At 44.2% G+C, this 14,277-nt stretch overlaps 1 protein-coding gene across 4 annotated transcripts in view; it reads left to right on the forward strand.

Moving 5' to 3' along the window:
• GRIK1 (glutamate ionotropic receptor kainate type subunit 1) overlaps positions 1-14,277 on the forward strand; it is a 260,499-nt gene that overhangs the window by 106,929 nt on the left and 139,293 nt on the right. For 2 of the 4 annotated variants that reach the window (XR_015949577.1, XM_035115111.3), the window contains exon 1: positions 8,732-9,680. The exons of 1 other annotated variant lie outside the window; for it this stretch is intronic. Coding sequence is in view for 2 of the 3 variants with exons in the window: in XM_035115111.3 (XP_034971002.1) it covers positions 9,557-9,680 (124 nt within the window). In the remaining variant the exon portion in view is untranslated. Of the gene's footprint in view, positions 1-8,492; positions 9,681-14,277 lie in introns of those variants that run through there. One more of the 4 variants, XM_035115110.3, reaches the window with a different exon arrangement.

Raw genomic sequence — 14,277 nt, forward strand, 5'->3', positions numbered from 1 at the left:
CTGCTCCCAGATCTTGGCTTAGATTGTACAACTTCGTATAACGGCAAGAACCCCAAACTGCCAATGATGTTGACTCATTAGTCATGACAAAATGTAATTTATGAAGCTTTGGGTTTTGAAGAAAAGAAAAACCATATATTATTCCATACGTATCTAATTCAGACATAGCTGGGAAGTAATTCTATAGGAAAACAGATTTCTCTTTCTTTCTTTCTTTCTATCTATCTTTTGGTACTGAGGGGTGGGGAGAGAATAGTGGGTTGGCTCCCAAACACTGTTAATGTAATAACATTTGTGGCCAGCATTTATTTATTTATTTAGAAACTCAGTATGCATTGACAATAAATTAGAATTTCTGGGTTGGGGGTCAGAAGATTGTGTACGTATGTTTCTAAGAAGTGGGGCGGATATAAGAAGTCTGGAAAGCATTAGAATCTGAGAGGAAACTGTTTAGAATCATATATTGATTCTAAGCGAGGTACAAAGGACAGAGTAGATGTGTATACAATATGCTAAATTAATCTTGAGGTGAGGAGAAAAGAAGTATAAGGAGAAATCAATAATAAGTGAATATATAAAGATAATAAGTGAATGCTGAAAGGTACGTTCAACAAGGAAGGTTGCTAAAAGTTCAGTGTTTTAGAACATTGTGTGCCAAACCTGTAACGCCCACAACAGAAATACTCTGGATCAATTTAAAGTAAATGTTACACTTCCCATCATAAATATTTTTTAAATAATTTGCTGCTTGTAGCGTTTCAACAGTTCCATAGTTCAGTTAAACATTGTGTCCAGTAATGTTGCTTTGGTGAGCTATATTCTAAGCATTTAGAAGCTGGTTCAACACACTTTATTTTGGGCTGTTTGTTTTCTTTTCTTTCTTAGAAACAATACATTCCCCCCTCCAACAGATATTGGAATGTGATATTTTTGTATTAATAAGCATGTCGTTGTTCACAATAGGCTGCAGGTCACTGATAAGTTTGAGAGTTTTCACAGTAGTGACAAGTTGTTGTTTTTTGTTTAGTCGTTTAGTCATGTCCGACTCTTCGTGACCCCATGGACCATAGCACGCCAGGCACTCCTGTCTTCCACTGCCTCCCGCAGTTTGGTCAAACTCATGTTCATAGCTTTGAGAACAATGTCCAGCCATCTCGTCCTCTGTCATCCCCTTCTCCTAGTGCCCTCAATCTTTCCCAACATCAGGGTCTTTTCCAGGGAGTCTTCTCTTCTCATGAGGTGGCCAAAGTATTGGAGCCTCAGCTTCACGATCTGTCCTTCCAGTGAGCGCTCAGGGCTGATTTCCTTCAGAATGGATAGGTTTGATCTTCTTGCAGTCCATGGGACTCTCAAGTCTCCTCCAGCACCATAATTCAAAACACAAGTAGTGTCCTGCAATTTTCTCTTCTAGGTCTGTCATGTAGACGATGGTTCCTGAATATGTCTGGCCCTGTTGATCTTCTCTTTCACTTTGCTGAGTAGGTATTGTAGCCTGAGGAATGCCTGACATTAATTCTTCAGCTGTGAATGTCTGTCTCATTAGTCTGAACAGATGCATTCAGGATCGCTCCAGTAGCAGTCCTACATCAAAGCTACAGGGATAAAGTTTATAATGTAGGACATATAAATAGCCTTCATTTGACTACCCTAAGCTGGACTCTTGAAATAAAAGTCAAATTTACTCCCATAATAGGCCAAGTTGCCGTAGCAATTTTGGCATGACTTGAAACAACAATAGCAATACATTTTAAGCAACCTAAAATAATTGGTTGTGTTGTTGCAAGTAAGCTCCCATTTCTAATATAAAGGGACATATAAGGGGCATAACATTTATGTTTGTTCAATTTGGTCCAGTTCAAATTGATTAAATATTTTTAGGCTGCAGGCCTATGAACAGTTACCTCAGAGCTCAGTGGAACTTCTGTGCAGGATTGTGCTGCTCGCTAATCAATTCATTCTATTCAAATATATTTGCATATTTTATTTCCATATTACCAAAACTTCAGTGGCCGAATTCAGAGGCCTGCACTACGTATGCCCATGGACTGACATGTCCAGTGAGATTTTGTGTGTTTTCCTTTAGGGAGAAGATCCCCATGTTGTTTCACTAGCTACTTATGAAATCCTCTGCTGTGCCAAAAATTATGATGAGGCATGCAACATGGGGGCTGCTGTTAAACAACAACAACAACCCAAAGCACCTTTGGAGATGTGGAAATAATGGTGCAATTATTTGGACTGTTGGCCATTAAATTGCCTTTATTGAGGTTTAAAGGAAGTATATTTTACATTTAGAAGACAACTGAAGGAAGCCCTGTTTAGGGAAGTTTTTAATGTTTGATGCTGTACTGTTTTTAATATTCAGTTGGAAGCCACCCAGAGTGGATGGAGAAACCCAGCCAGATAGGCGGGGTATAAATATATTATTATTATTATTATTATTATTATTATTATTATTATTATTATTATTATTATTATTATTGGAGAGGGCTGCAGCTCAGTGATAGATAGACCATCTTCACTGCATGCTGAAGGTCCCAGGTTCTGTTTTGGGCATCTCCAGGTGTGGCTGAAGGAGATCCCTGTCTAAAATCCTGGTGAGCCACTGCCAGTCATTGAAGACAATACTGAACAAAGTAGACCAGTGTCTGACTTGGCATAAGGCAGCTCCCTACGATCCTAAATAACTTCCAGTATAACAAACAGGACGGCTACGCATTGTTAGAAGGAGTTCTTGTTTTTGTTCTTTAGTCGTTTAGTCGTGTCCGACTCTTCATGACCCCATGGACCAGAGCACTGTTAGAAGGAGACACTGTCTTAATTCCCCCCCCCTTAATTTGCTATTATGATAGCACACCAGAACCAAAGTAGCTAAAGCCAAGTGTGCTCTTAACTCAGTTCTTGTTGTTGTTCTTTAGTCGTTTAGTTGTGTCCGACTCTTCATGACCCCATGGACCAGAGCACTGTTAGAAGGAGACTCAGTCTTAATTCCCCCCTTTAATTTGCTATTATGATAGCACACCAGAACCAAAGTAGCCAAAGCAAGAAGTGTGCCCTTAACTCACAACCCAATTGATTACAACCTGTCCTCATCAATTAAAACTGTCCCCCAGCAATTAACTGATCAATTTAGTTGATTAAGCTACTGATGAAAAGCTGCAGCCCTGGGGAAAGGGGCTTTTGTTTGGTGCTGCTTGCAGGGGAGCCATAATGTTTGCAAGCATCAGTCGAGACATAGATTCGCCTGGACTGATCACACAGAGAGACTCCCTGCCAGTGCTACGCATGCCTGGCAACCACTACTGCGAAGGCTCTGCATGCAGTTGGCAGGTTCCACATTGTAAGCGGCTTGCAAGCATTGTGGTTTGCGAGCATGGAGTGCCTTTGGAGCTTAGAACATTCTCAAGGTATTCCAATGCATTTTACTAATGCATGGAATTAAATATTGGCAGTGCAATGAATGAGTAAGCAAATGTGGCAGTCAGCCTGCTCTGAACAGCATCTCACATGCAAAAGGCTCTGGGCGCTGAAATCTGCTCAACACAGAAAGGAGCACTGGCCAGAAAAGAGCTGGGATTTCCTCTTGACTCTTGTTTGTTTCATTTGAGGGTACATCAGGATGCTGGCCAGAGAAAGGCAACAGCGAACATGATTTGGATGTGAACTGAAACCTAGGCTGGTACTTCAGACAATGCAGTCCTCCAAGTGCACTGAAATATAGTGTTGCCACTGGATACTAATTCAAGAACTGATGTGAATTCTGAACTGTTGACTCAAGAGGTCCAGAGGCTAAAAATCTCCAGGAGAGCCATAATAAGAACGGATGACATTCTCTTTTAAAACAAATTTGCAAATATTGCCTGTACCTTTCACACACAGTCTATTTTGATTTACAGTGTGTTTTCTACCCCCTGCTATAACAAAGCAAGTACTTAAAAGTTAAGCAAGACTTATGCCTAAGGTTACTGTTGGTAAAATTTTAAATCCTCACATCATCCTTAATTGGTACAGCCTAGCATAGTAATACAGTTTGAACCCTAGAATCATAGAGTTGGAAGAGACCACAAGGGCCATCCAGTCCAACCCCCTGCCAAGCAGGAAACACCATCAAAGCATTCTTGACATATGCCTGTCAAGCCTCTGCTTAAAGACCTCCAAAGAAGGAGACTCCACCACACTTGGCAAGCAGCTCCTCACCCACAATAATACAACCACCAGACTTAACATGGACACTGGTACCAGAGCCTGCAATAAACCCAGATGCCAACTTTGCTGCCACATACACCCGGACAACATCATTACTGGCCCCAACAACATCCAACATACCATCTCAGGACTATTTAATTGCTCATCTTCTAACATTGTGTATGCCATCAAATGCCAACGGTGCCCTTCAGCTCTCTATATTGGACAAACAGGCCAAACCCTACGCCAAAGGATAAATGGACATAAATCTGACATCAGGAACCATAAGACTGAAAAACCAGTAGGAGAACACTTCAATCTCCCAGGACATTCTATACAAGATCTCAAAGCAGCTGTTTTATTACAGAGAAATTTCAGGAACAGACTGGAAAGGGAAGTTGCTGAATTGGAAATCATTACCAAGCTTAAAACCATGGAAGCACCTGGGATGAATAGAGACATCGGATTCTTATCTCATTATGCATGATCAAGCTTTCTTTAGCACCTCAGCCCAGGACTAATTGCAGCCATCAGCAGCCATTAACACCCATCTACAGGTTTACCACTCCCATCAGCCCATCTCCCATTCCCACCCACCCCCACCACCCTCTGTATATATATAGGGTCTGACACTTCTGTTTCTAGTGTATCTGAAGAAGTGTGCATGCACATGAAAGCTCATACCAAAATATAAACTTAGTTGGTCTTTAAGGTGCTACTGAAGGAATAAATTTTTATTTTCCTCCTCTATATGACATCCTTTTATATATTTGAACATGGCTATCATATCACCCCTTAACCTTCTCTTCTCCAGGCTAAACATATCCAGCTCCCTAAGCCGTTCCTCATAAGGCATCGTTTCCAGGCCTTTGACCATTTTGGTTGCCCTCTTCTGGACACGTTCCAGCTTGTCAGTATCCTTGTTGAACTGTGGTGCCCAGAACTGGACACAGTACTCCAGGTGAGGTCTGACCAGAGCAGAATACAGTGGTACTATTACTTCCCTTGATCTAGATCAGGCATCCCCACACTTCGGCCCTCCAGATGTTTTAGACTACAATTCCCATCTTCCCTGACCACTGGTCCTGTTAGCTAGAGATCATGGGAGTTGTAGGCCAAAACATCCGGAGGGCCGCAGTTTGGGGATGCCTGATCTAGATGCTATACTCCTATTGATGCAGCCCAGAATTGCATTGGCTTTTTCAGCTGCTGCATCACACTGTTGACTCATGCCAAGTTTGTGGTCTACCAAGACTCCTAGATCCTTTTCACATGTACTGCTCTCAAGCCAGGTGTCTCCCATCCTGTATTTGTGCCTTTCATATTTTTTTGCCCAAGTGTAGTACTTTACATTTCTCCTTGTTAAAATTCATCTTGTTTGCTTTGGCCCAGTTGTCTAATCTATTAAGGTCATTTTGAAGTGTGATCCTGTCCTCTGGGGTATTAGCCACCCCTCCCAATTTGGTGTCATCTGCAAACTTGCTCAGGATGCCCTCAAGCCCATCATCCAAGTCATTGATAAAGATGTTGAATAAGACTGGGCCCAAGATAGAACCCTGTGGCACCCCACTTCCAGGATGAGGAGGAGCCATTGATGAGCACCCTAATCAAAGCCTTTTTGTAGCATTTGAATAGTCTAGTGTTTACTTTTGAATATTTGTATCATACATGAATTCAGTAGCTGGCAGTAACAAATATCCTATGTTTTGTTATACTTGTTCATTTTCTTGTACTTTGCTTCCTGTGTGAAAAAGCATTTACATGATTTTTAGGAGTAAAATAAGTTACTAGTACAGCCAGTGCATTTTCCATTTCAATTTTGTAATTTTCTGCTTGAGAAACATTGCCTTATGTCAATGAAGTGGATAGTATGGTGACTGACTTTTAAATTGATACTTGTCCATGCATCCCCATTATGAATCAAGTCAGGAGAGCAGTGGAAATAAAACTTGTTAATCATCATTCAGTCATATTCCGTCAGTGGAAACGACAATATATTGGCGGGTCCCACATGAATGCTGCTGCCTTTGATTCATATTTTCATGGAATTCACAGGTAAATTCCTTGCAAAGTGTTTGTAAATTATGTTTTTAAATGCTGCGTTGCAGGGAACTGATCATGGCAGGCCAGAACTCCCCACATCTTGGAGCCTGATTTTTATCTTATATTTTCAGTCTCCAGTAAGCCAATTCTGAATAAACCCTGTTCATTAGGAAATCTATGTTTGCATGAGGATTGTTTGGTAGTCAGCTCCATGGAGAACATACAGTATAGGGACTCACTGCAACTAGAATAAATATGGCCTCTGAGATGCAATCCAGACCATAGCTTGCCACAAGCTGAAAACAGGTGCACTCAGAAGGTTACTAGTGGGTTCAGGTAAAAGGTAAAGGGACCCATGACCATTAGGTCCAGTCGTGACCGACTCTGGGGTTGTGCGCTCATCTCGCATTATTGGCCGAGAGAGCCGGCGTGTAGCTTCCAGGTCATGTGGCCAGCATGACAAAGCCGCTTCTGGCAAACCAGAGCAGCACATGGAAATGCCGTTTACCTTCCCGCTGTAGCGGTTCCTATTTATTTACTTGCATTTTGATGTGCTTTCGAACTGCTAGGTTGGCAGGAGCTGGGACTGAGCAATGGGAGCTCACCCCGTTGTGGGGATTCGAACCGCCGACCTTCTGATCAGCAAGCCCTAGGCTCAGTGGTTTAGCCCACAGCGCCACCCTGCAATCCAGACCATAGCTTGCCACAAACTGAAAACAGGTGCACTCAGAAGGTTACTAGTGGGTTCAGGAGGTTACCACTAATGTGGTTGTGAAAAAGGGCAACTGCTTTGTCCACCAGAAACCCAAGCCATGGTTTGGCCCATGTGGGAATGCCAAGCAGCAGCAGGCAAATTGCAGTGGAGGCTTGAGATGAGCACCACACCCCATAGTGGCCTTTGACTTGACTTAACCATCCGTCCAGGGGCATTGCCCCACCAACCTGCCTTGCCTCCCCCATGGCCCTGGGACTCCTCATAAGGAAGCTGTTCCTGGAGGAAGAACTGTGAGGGGAGAGGCTCCATCAGGCAAGGTCTTCTTCCACCTGCCTTGCCTCACCCTCCAGTCTCTGTTTTTCAATTTGTATTGAATTTTTTTTATGCACTGTGGCTTGCTGTTGTTTTATTGACTGTTGTTTTGAAATTATTTATTGTAAATGTTAAGAGTGGGTTTCTGTTTAATTTTCATATGCTGATATTATTCTATACTATTCTAATGATTGTTGAGTGTTACATTATTTGATTTCTTATTTTAAAGCTATGTTTTATTATCACATTTTTTATTGCATTAGATTGCTATAAGGGTGTTTTGTATTTCATTAGATTCTGTTTCTTCAGCTTGTAAACCGCCTTGAGTATTGTATGATAGAAAGGCGGTATACAAATTAAAAGTGATGATGATGAACCTCAGCCTGCTTGTCATCTTACTTACATGCAGTCTTGGGAGCATAGGAGCCAACTCCCAGGGGCTAAAGTTCCTTTGCCCCCCCCCAGTAAAATATGTGTGCATTCCCATTCAAATGGTGTGTACCACATCTTGTGACTGATTGCATGGGGTGGGGCTTACCTGCGCCCCCATATTTTATTCACGTTGGTACCCCTGCCTGCCAACTTCCTCTGTCTCCTACTTGTAGGAAGGAGGTGGCTCTGCCTGTCATTGACTCTCGCGCAACCTCCCATTTGCCAATCGTCTAGCATGGCCACTTGAGGTTCCTGGCAAGGAACAAGGTCCCATGGGCTTCTCAAAAAGGTTGCATGCTGGATATGAGGTGTTGGTTGCTGAAGTGGCTCGCGGGAAAGCCATCTCTGGACTCCCCCCCCCCCCAAAAAAAAGCAGGAGGAGCGATGAATTCATCTGCAGGTGCACTTGGTCAACTGATGGACTGTCCTTACTCGGGCAAGTGAATGAGCCTTTCAGGTTATTACTATGATCGCGACATACCAGCGTAAGGGAAGTAATAAAGTGAAGCCCGTCACAATTCTATAGCTGGGTTCAGGCCATACTTTTCAAGCACCTGGCTCCCCCTCCGAATCATGACTCGCAGCTGATCCCTATATATGTGTATCAACGCAGCCCCTCTAGCTTTATTGAGGGCGTGGCTGCAGGCTCTGGCACGCTGAGCGCCCTCAACTCGCGCCACTTTCCACCCCGGGCAGCTTGCTGGGCTGAGTAAAGTAAGTAACCCTCGGGGAGGGAGAGTTTTTAGTCTGGCTCGCTGCTTAGCCCCGCAACCTCTAAGCGGCGTTTCCGAAACGGGTTGAGCTTGCAATTAGCGGCGAGCGAAAGGCACTCTGCATATGCTCAGCGGCGCTGTCTCCTCCGATCTCCGCATGCCCGGAGCTGAGTCTTGGCAGCGGCCCCCGAGGGACCCCGGTTTAGTATAGACGTTCAGTAGGCCTATTTAATTCGGTAGAAGCCGACGAAGGGGCAGGAGAGACATGCCAAGCGGGTGGGCCGGAGAGGAGAGCTGCGCCGCCTGACGTCACCAAAGGATTTTCGTTCACTTTCCGTCCAATTGATCGGCTTCGAGTTGACAGTGTCCCCTTTAATGAGCCCCGAGAGCGGCGCCGGCCAATGCGGAGAGGAGCTTTGCCGGGATCATCAGGCGGCGAGCAGAGAATCAATCAATGCTGGAGCGAAGGCGCCCAAAGTAGTTTAGTTTGTGCGGGGAAAGAGAGAGAGAGGGAGGCAGGCGCGCACGGAGAAGCTGCGCCTCGGTCCCCGCTCCCATCTGCTGGAGATCCGCCTCGGCCAGGGGACCTTCCCGCTTCCCCTCCCGCTCCAGCCCGGATCTTTTCCCCGCTCGAGCGCCTTTTCTCCCGAGGGACACTTTCGCACTTGGCGGCAGGTCTCATGAGGGAGCCGCGTCGCCGGCCATTTCGAGCGGCAACTTTCCAACCTCACGAACCGCTTCGCTGATCTCTGGGAGGAAATCTTCCTTCTCCCCACCCCACCCCCCACCCAGAGAGAGAGAGAGAGAGACAGCATCCCCGACAGCTGTTGGATGCAGAGGGGTAGCGTGATGGACTAAAAGGGGGAGAAAGTGGGGGTGGGAGACGACGGGAGAGATCGTAGTGGATCCCCTTAAGCAGCAAGATCGGCAGATCTTCATGGTGTAAATATAACCCATCCACACACACACGCCGCGATCCGACCCCCTGCACCCCCCAACCATCCACCACGCCGCTCCTTACCAGGATGAAACAAAACCCCGAGCAAGAATGAGGGATCGCGATCCTGCCCGAGTGGGAGCAGCAGCTTCTGCATGAGGGGCGAGCAGAAGCGGGGCCGAGAGGCTGAAGCATGAATCCCGGCGAGGAGTGAAGAAGATGGAGAGACCCCTTTGCTGCGAGCCGAGGCACTCCGCGATGGAGGCCGGCGCAGGACTCTTCTTCCTCCTGCTTTACCTTTGCCTAGGCGTCCCCCAGACTTCCCAGCAAGTGCTCCGGATCGGTGAGTGCCGGGCGAGAGGGGGGCGGGGGCCCGGAACGGCGGGGCTTGGGTGTGCATTTGTTTTACATAGGGGAAATCCGCCTTGTTGGCTTTTGTGCACGAAATACATTCTCCCCACCCCACCCTTTAAAATAACAAATCGCACGCACAGGGATGAAAATGGGGTAAGGCATCCCCGCCCCATAACCACGCTGTGAGAAAAATCAATTGGCAATAATTCTTCTATGCACATGTATTTCTCTCTGTGTGTCGGCTATATGTGTGTATGTGTCTATATCCTTCACATGACTTGGAAAGCTTGACTTGTTACCTGCTGAAGCGCTTGCCCAAGTCCGCAGTGTGCGGGGGTGAGTGGGCACACTCGTAGCCCCGGGCTGCTGAGAGGCTGGCTGGCTGGCTGCAGTGCATGCAATTGACCTCTTGCCTCCCCCACCCCCCAGCTCTGGTCGGTCCCTGTTCCTTGGGAGGTGTCTATGGATTGCCTCCTGGCTTTCTCTTTCCTCGTGTTTCTTGGATGAGTAGCACTCTCCCCCCACTTTCCAAATGCAGCTACTCAGGTCTGAGAAACAGACAGAACGAGCAAAAGATTGTGTGCGTGTGTGTGGGGTTTTTTAAGGTGAGTTGCACTCTTCAGTACTCAGCCCTGAAAAAGGAACGGTTTTGTTTCCCTTTAGGGCTCCCTTTTCAGGTTATCTTTGGTTTGGAAACCACTCTGTGTATGGATTTCTACCCCCCACCCCTTGCATTTGTAAGCCCGTTTGTCATTTGCAAGAATGGAGCAGTAAAGGGTTAATTTCCCTGCCCCCCCCCAACTGAATTCCATGTGTGTTTGTGTGGACCACTTCCATATAATTTGATGTGGCAAATCTCTTGTTTGTGAATCCCCTGCCCTGCCCCCCCCAGTATTAATGAAAGATACCGAAAGTACAGAAGTGTGTTTATGTGTATGAGAGCAAGTAGGTTAGAGGGTGTTAGTTTACATTAATTCTGAGTCAACTATGTTCTGGTGGTTCTATTCAGTCACTTGAAACTGATGGTGCTGAAGTGCTCATACTTCACATAAAGTTCTTTTGGGTGTCAAACTAGGGAAATGTTGGCGGCTTCTCTCTATTTAACAAAGCACAACCTTGAATAAAATATACGGCATTTAAAATACCGTACTTGCTGACAGGGGATTTGAAGCTAGTGTGGTTATTCTTTGTAAAAAAAAAAATAATGGCACCCAAGAAACAGTGTGACTTGATGACTTCAAGGAGCAAGCCAGAAAGTGTTTCTTTGAATCTGAACAAAGAGTTGGAGCTAAAAATTGTACAGTATTGTTGACCCATTGGGGTGATGGTGTGTCACAGCTCTTTTCCCCACACTGATACTGATTACTTGGCAGAAATACACCACAAAGGCTGCACATGTGTGCGGTTTACTGTAGAGAGAATTAAAGAGAAAACTTTGCTCCATGGAAACCAGGCAAAGTTCAGAGGAAGTGTTTCTTCCCACAGTGGGCTTCTTGTGTCAGTCAAGTGAGACAGTGAATACAAAGTATCAAAAGAAACGGAAGCAGACACTGGGGGAAAGCAACAAGCAGAATACATGACTCAAGCAGGATTCCCAAACATGTTTCTTTTTGCTGACTGAACTTGCATAACAAAGTGGCTAACAGATGCATGTTAAGTTTGTCCTTTAACCAGGAAAGTGTGAGACTATCTCAGAGATTGAATGCTTTGTAACTGTGAAGAAAGGCCTATTAAATGGAAAGGAATCCAGTTATATCCATAGGCATGTGGCTGTATAATTTGAATTAAGCTCCAGGAAAAATTGTTCTCATGCTGATAAGGATCTCTCTCCTACAAAACAGGCAAAATGTTCCTTGCAAGTCGAGTGGGACTTGGCGATGCTATTTCATATCTTTCTTTTGTGAGTACGTAACTGTTTTTTTGTATAGGAAAATGCCTATATCTCCTCCAGTCTGAATAGTGCTTTATAACATGAGAGCACAGTGCAGTAGCAATATAATAAAGGGAAAAAATGCTGCAGGGACATATGCATTAAAAATTAAAAGCAGCAATAATCCTCATACAGCCATGTTTCTGCGAACCTCGGAGACCTCTGGTTGAAGGGTGGTATATAAATCCAATAAATAATAAGAATGTTTTTGAGATCAGCCATGGGAAACTGTCCACACTAGACAGTTTTCTGTAAGAACCTACATGCAAACATAAGTAATGGAAAGAGCCCATAATATGCCAAAAGGTTATCTTGGGTGTTGTTCCTGAAAGGCCTTCACTTGCATCCTATGTAACCTTGATCCTGAGAACTCATATGCACTCTACCTACATGAATAATCCTTGTAAAGTCAATGAGCCCCCCCCCCCCCCGTGATTAAATGGAAGCTTGATGCGTAATGGGAATATGTTCAACAGTGTGTGAGCTGCTTTAGAGAATGCACATCAAGATGAGCTTAGGATGCAATCTCTGAACTAGTTACACTTAATTATTGCACTGAAATTGTTGTGGAAACTATATCAGATTATGGAAGATGAAAATGGCAGACCAGCAGCCCTAATTCATCTTAAATTGCTGTGCTGTATCTGAAGCCTGATTTCATTCTTAAGGAGCGTTCTTAGCTGGCTAGCTGGAAAATCTCTGTCCTCCCCCCCCCCCATGTAGTAATGCACAATTAACACTGACCCTTATAGTTTCTATGGGGCTATATTGTGTAAGAAGGCAGAAAGGGGCTCTGTGTTCTTCCTGTTCTTCTTCCATCCACTCAAGAGTGATACAAAGACCCTGCTGTGGCTCATCTGTGCTACACAGAAATTATGGGAGAAACACTGGAACATGAACACTTGTAGCAACTTAAGTTAGGGTCCCAGGTTTGCACTAACTCTTCTGATCACTAAAGTGAGGAGCTATCAGGTTGATAGCTTGAATCTCTGCACTCCAGAACCCAGAAAGAAGCACGGACATAATACAAAACCATAGTCTAGTGTTGCATCACAAGCTTGCTCTCCCATTCCTTCTCGCTCTTCAGTGTGACTGTGAGAAGATGATGGGAAATGTCCACTTCCATTTACAACTATTCATAATTTGTTTTGTCCAATTGTCCGGTTGTATGGTTATTTTAAAGCATGATTTGTCCAAGCAAACTGAGAGCAAACAATAGCTTCCGATCCTGGCTTCAGATAAACTAGGGATGGGAAACTTATTGCCCACCAGCTGTTGTTGCGCTCTAACTCCCATTGGCTCCAGTCAGCATGTCCAACAGTCAATGATGATGAGTTGTTGTACAGCAGCATCTGCAGGGATGAGCCATAGTGAAAACTAACCAAATTCCCAGTTAAAATAAAATAAAAATCAGCAGTTGGTTGAAAACAGAAGCAGATGCTTATAATCTCTTCTTGGCCAGATCAGACGAAGAATGCTAAGTGGGGGTTTGGGGTGGGGAATATACTTGTGTACCTCACTAAAAGGTATTTGTGCCGAATTTCTCAAGACTGTACACCACAGGATGACATCATATGGTTAGTAACTTAGCAGGAATTAGTCTACTATAGGAGTACTTTGCTGTTAAGCTCAGTCAGATATGAAAACTGACAGCATTAACAGATGGCAACATCTTCTTCCCCAAACTGACAAGGGGAATTTCAAAGAGTGAGCTTCATAGCTTCCATTTCCCCTCATATGATGAATTCTTGCGAGTCTGTCCTATTGTATTTCTTAAGAAGGGATATCTCTTCCTGTTCTTTGACACATGGCAGAGCAGGCTCCGGTGCAGAAACTGTCCATACACTCCACAATTTCTTATTGTTCCATTTATCTGCATCATCTTGAACCAAAGTACTTATTCCCAAATAAGTTTTTTAAAACCGCAAACAAACAAAGGTAGAGCAAGTAGAACTGCAATTGGGTTTCTGTTGGTGGAAGGTGTATTAGTTGCACGTCCAATGTTGCAATTTTGACCATGCTGTGCTGTTGCCATGTCATTATCACTTATTAGAAACTGGTCTTGGCTTTTAACTTCAGGACCTGGTTTTGAAGTATCTGCACCCATGAAAAGATACAGCTGCATGCTTTGATTCTGTCCTAGAAAAAAAATATTTTCTTTTTATCTTTATTTTCTTATTACACTGAAAATATATGTTCTCCTGTCTATATTGATTAATAAATCTCTTCTTATTTAAGTGAGTCTGTTTTCTGCCAAAATCCACTTAGCAGGATTTGCTAAAGATTGCAATTATGTCTATTGCTTGGTTAAGCTCTTGGGAAAGTGTTCATTTGGGAATGTAGTGTGGAAAGGAATTGAAAGGCATGCAGCACAATGCTGTGCAAGTTTAATCTGAAGTAAGTCCCTATGTGTTCATAGGTTCAATCCTAGGTTCATTGAGATCTACAGAATGACAGGGATAACACTCAGCAATAAGGCAATGATCTGCCATCTGAATTAATTACTAGCAGTTGGTGACATCAGGGCCATGTTGGTGTAAAATAAATAACCTCCGAGGATACTGACATTATTCAAAGTGTCTGTATGATGAGATTGGTATCGGAGTTAAAACTGGGATAAGTGTTCAAGTTACCAATGACACCTAGGTGTTCAGGG

The sequence above is a fragment of the Zootoca vivipara genome, chromosome 4, assembly GCF_965207765.1.
Source record: "Zootoca vivipara chromosome 4, rZooViv2.hap1.1, whole genome shotgun sequence".
NCBI lineage: Eukaryota > Metazoa > Chordata > Lepidosauria > Squamata > Lacertidae > Zootoca > Zootoca vivipara.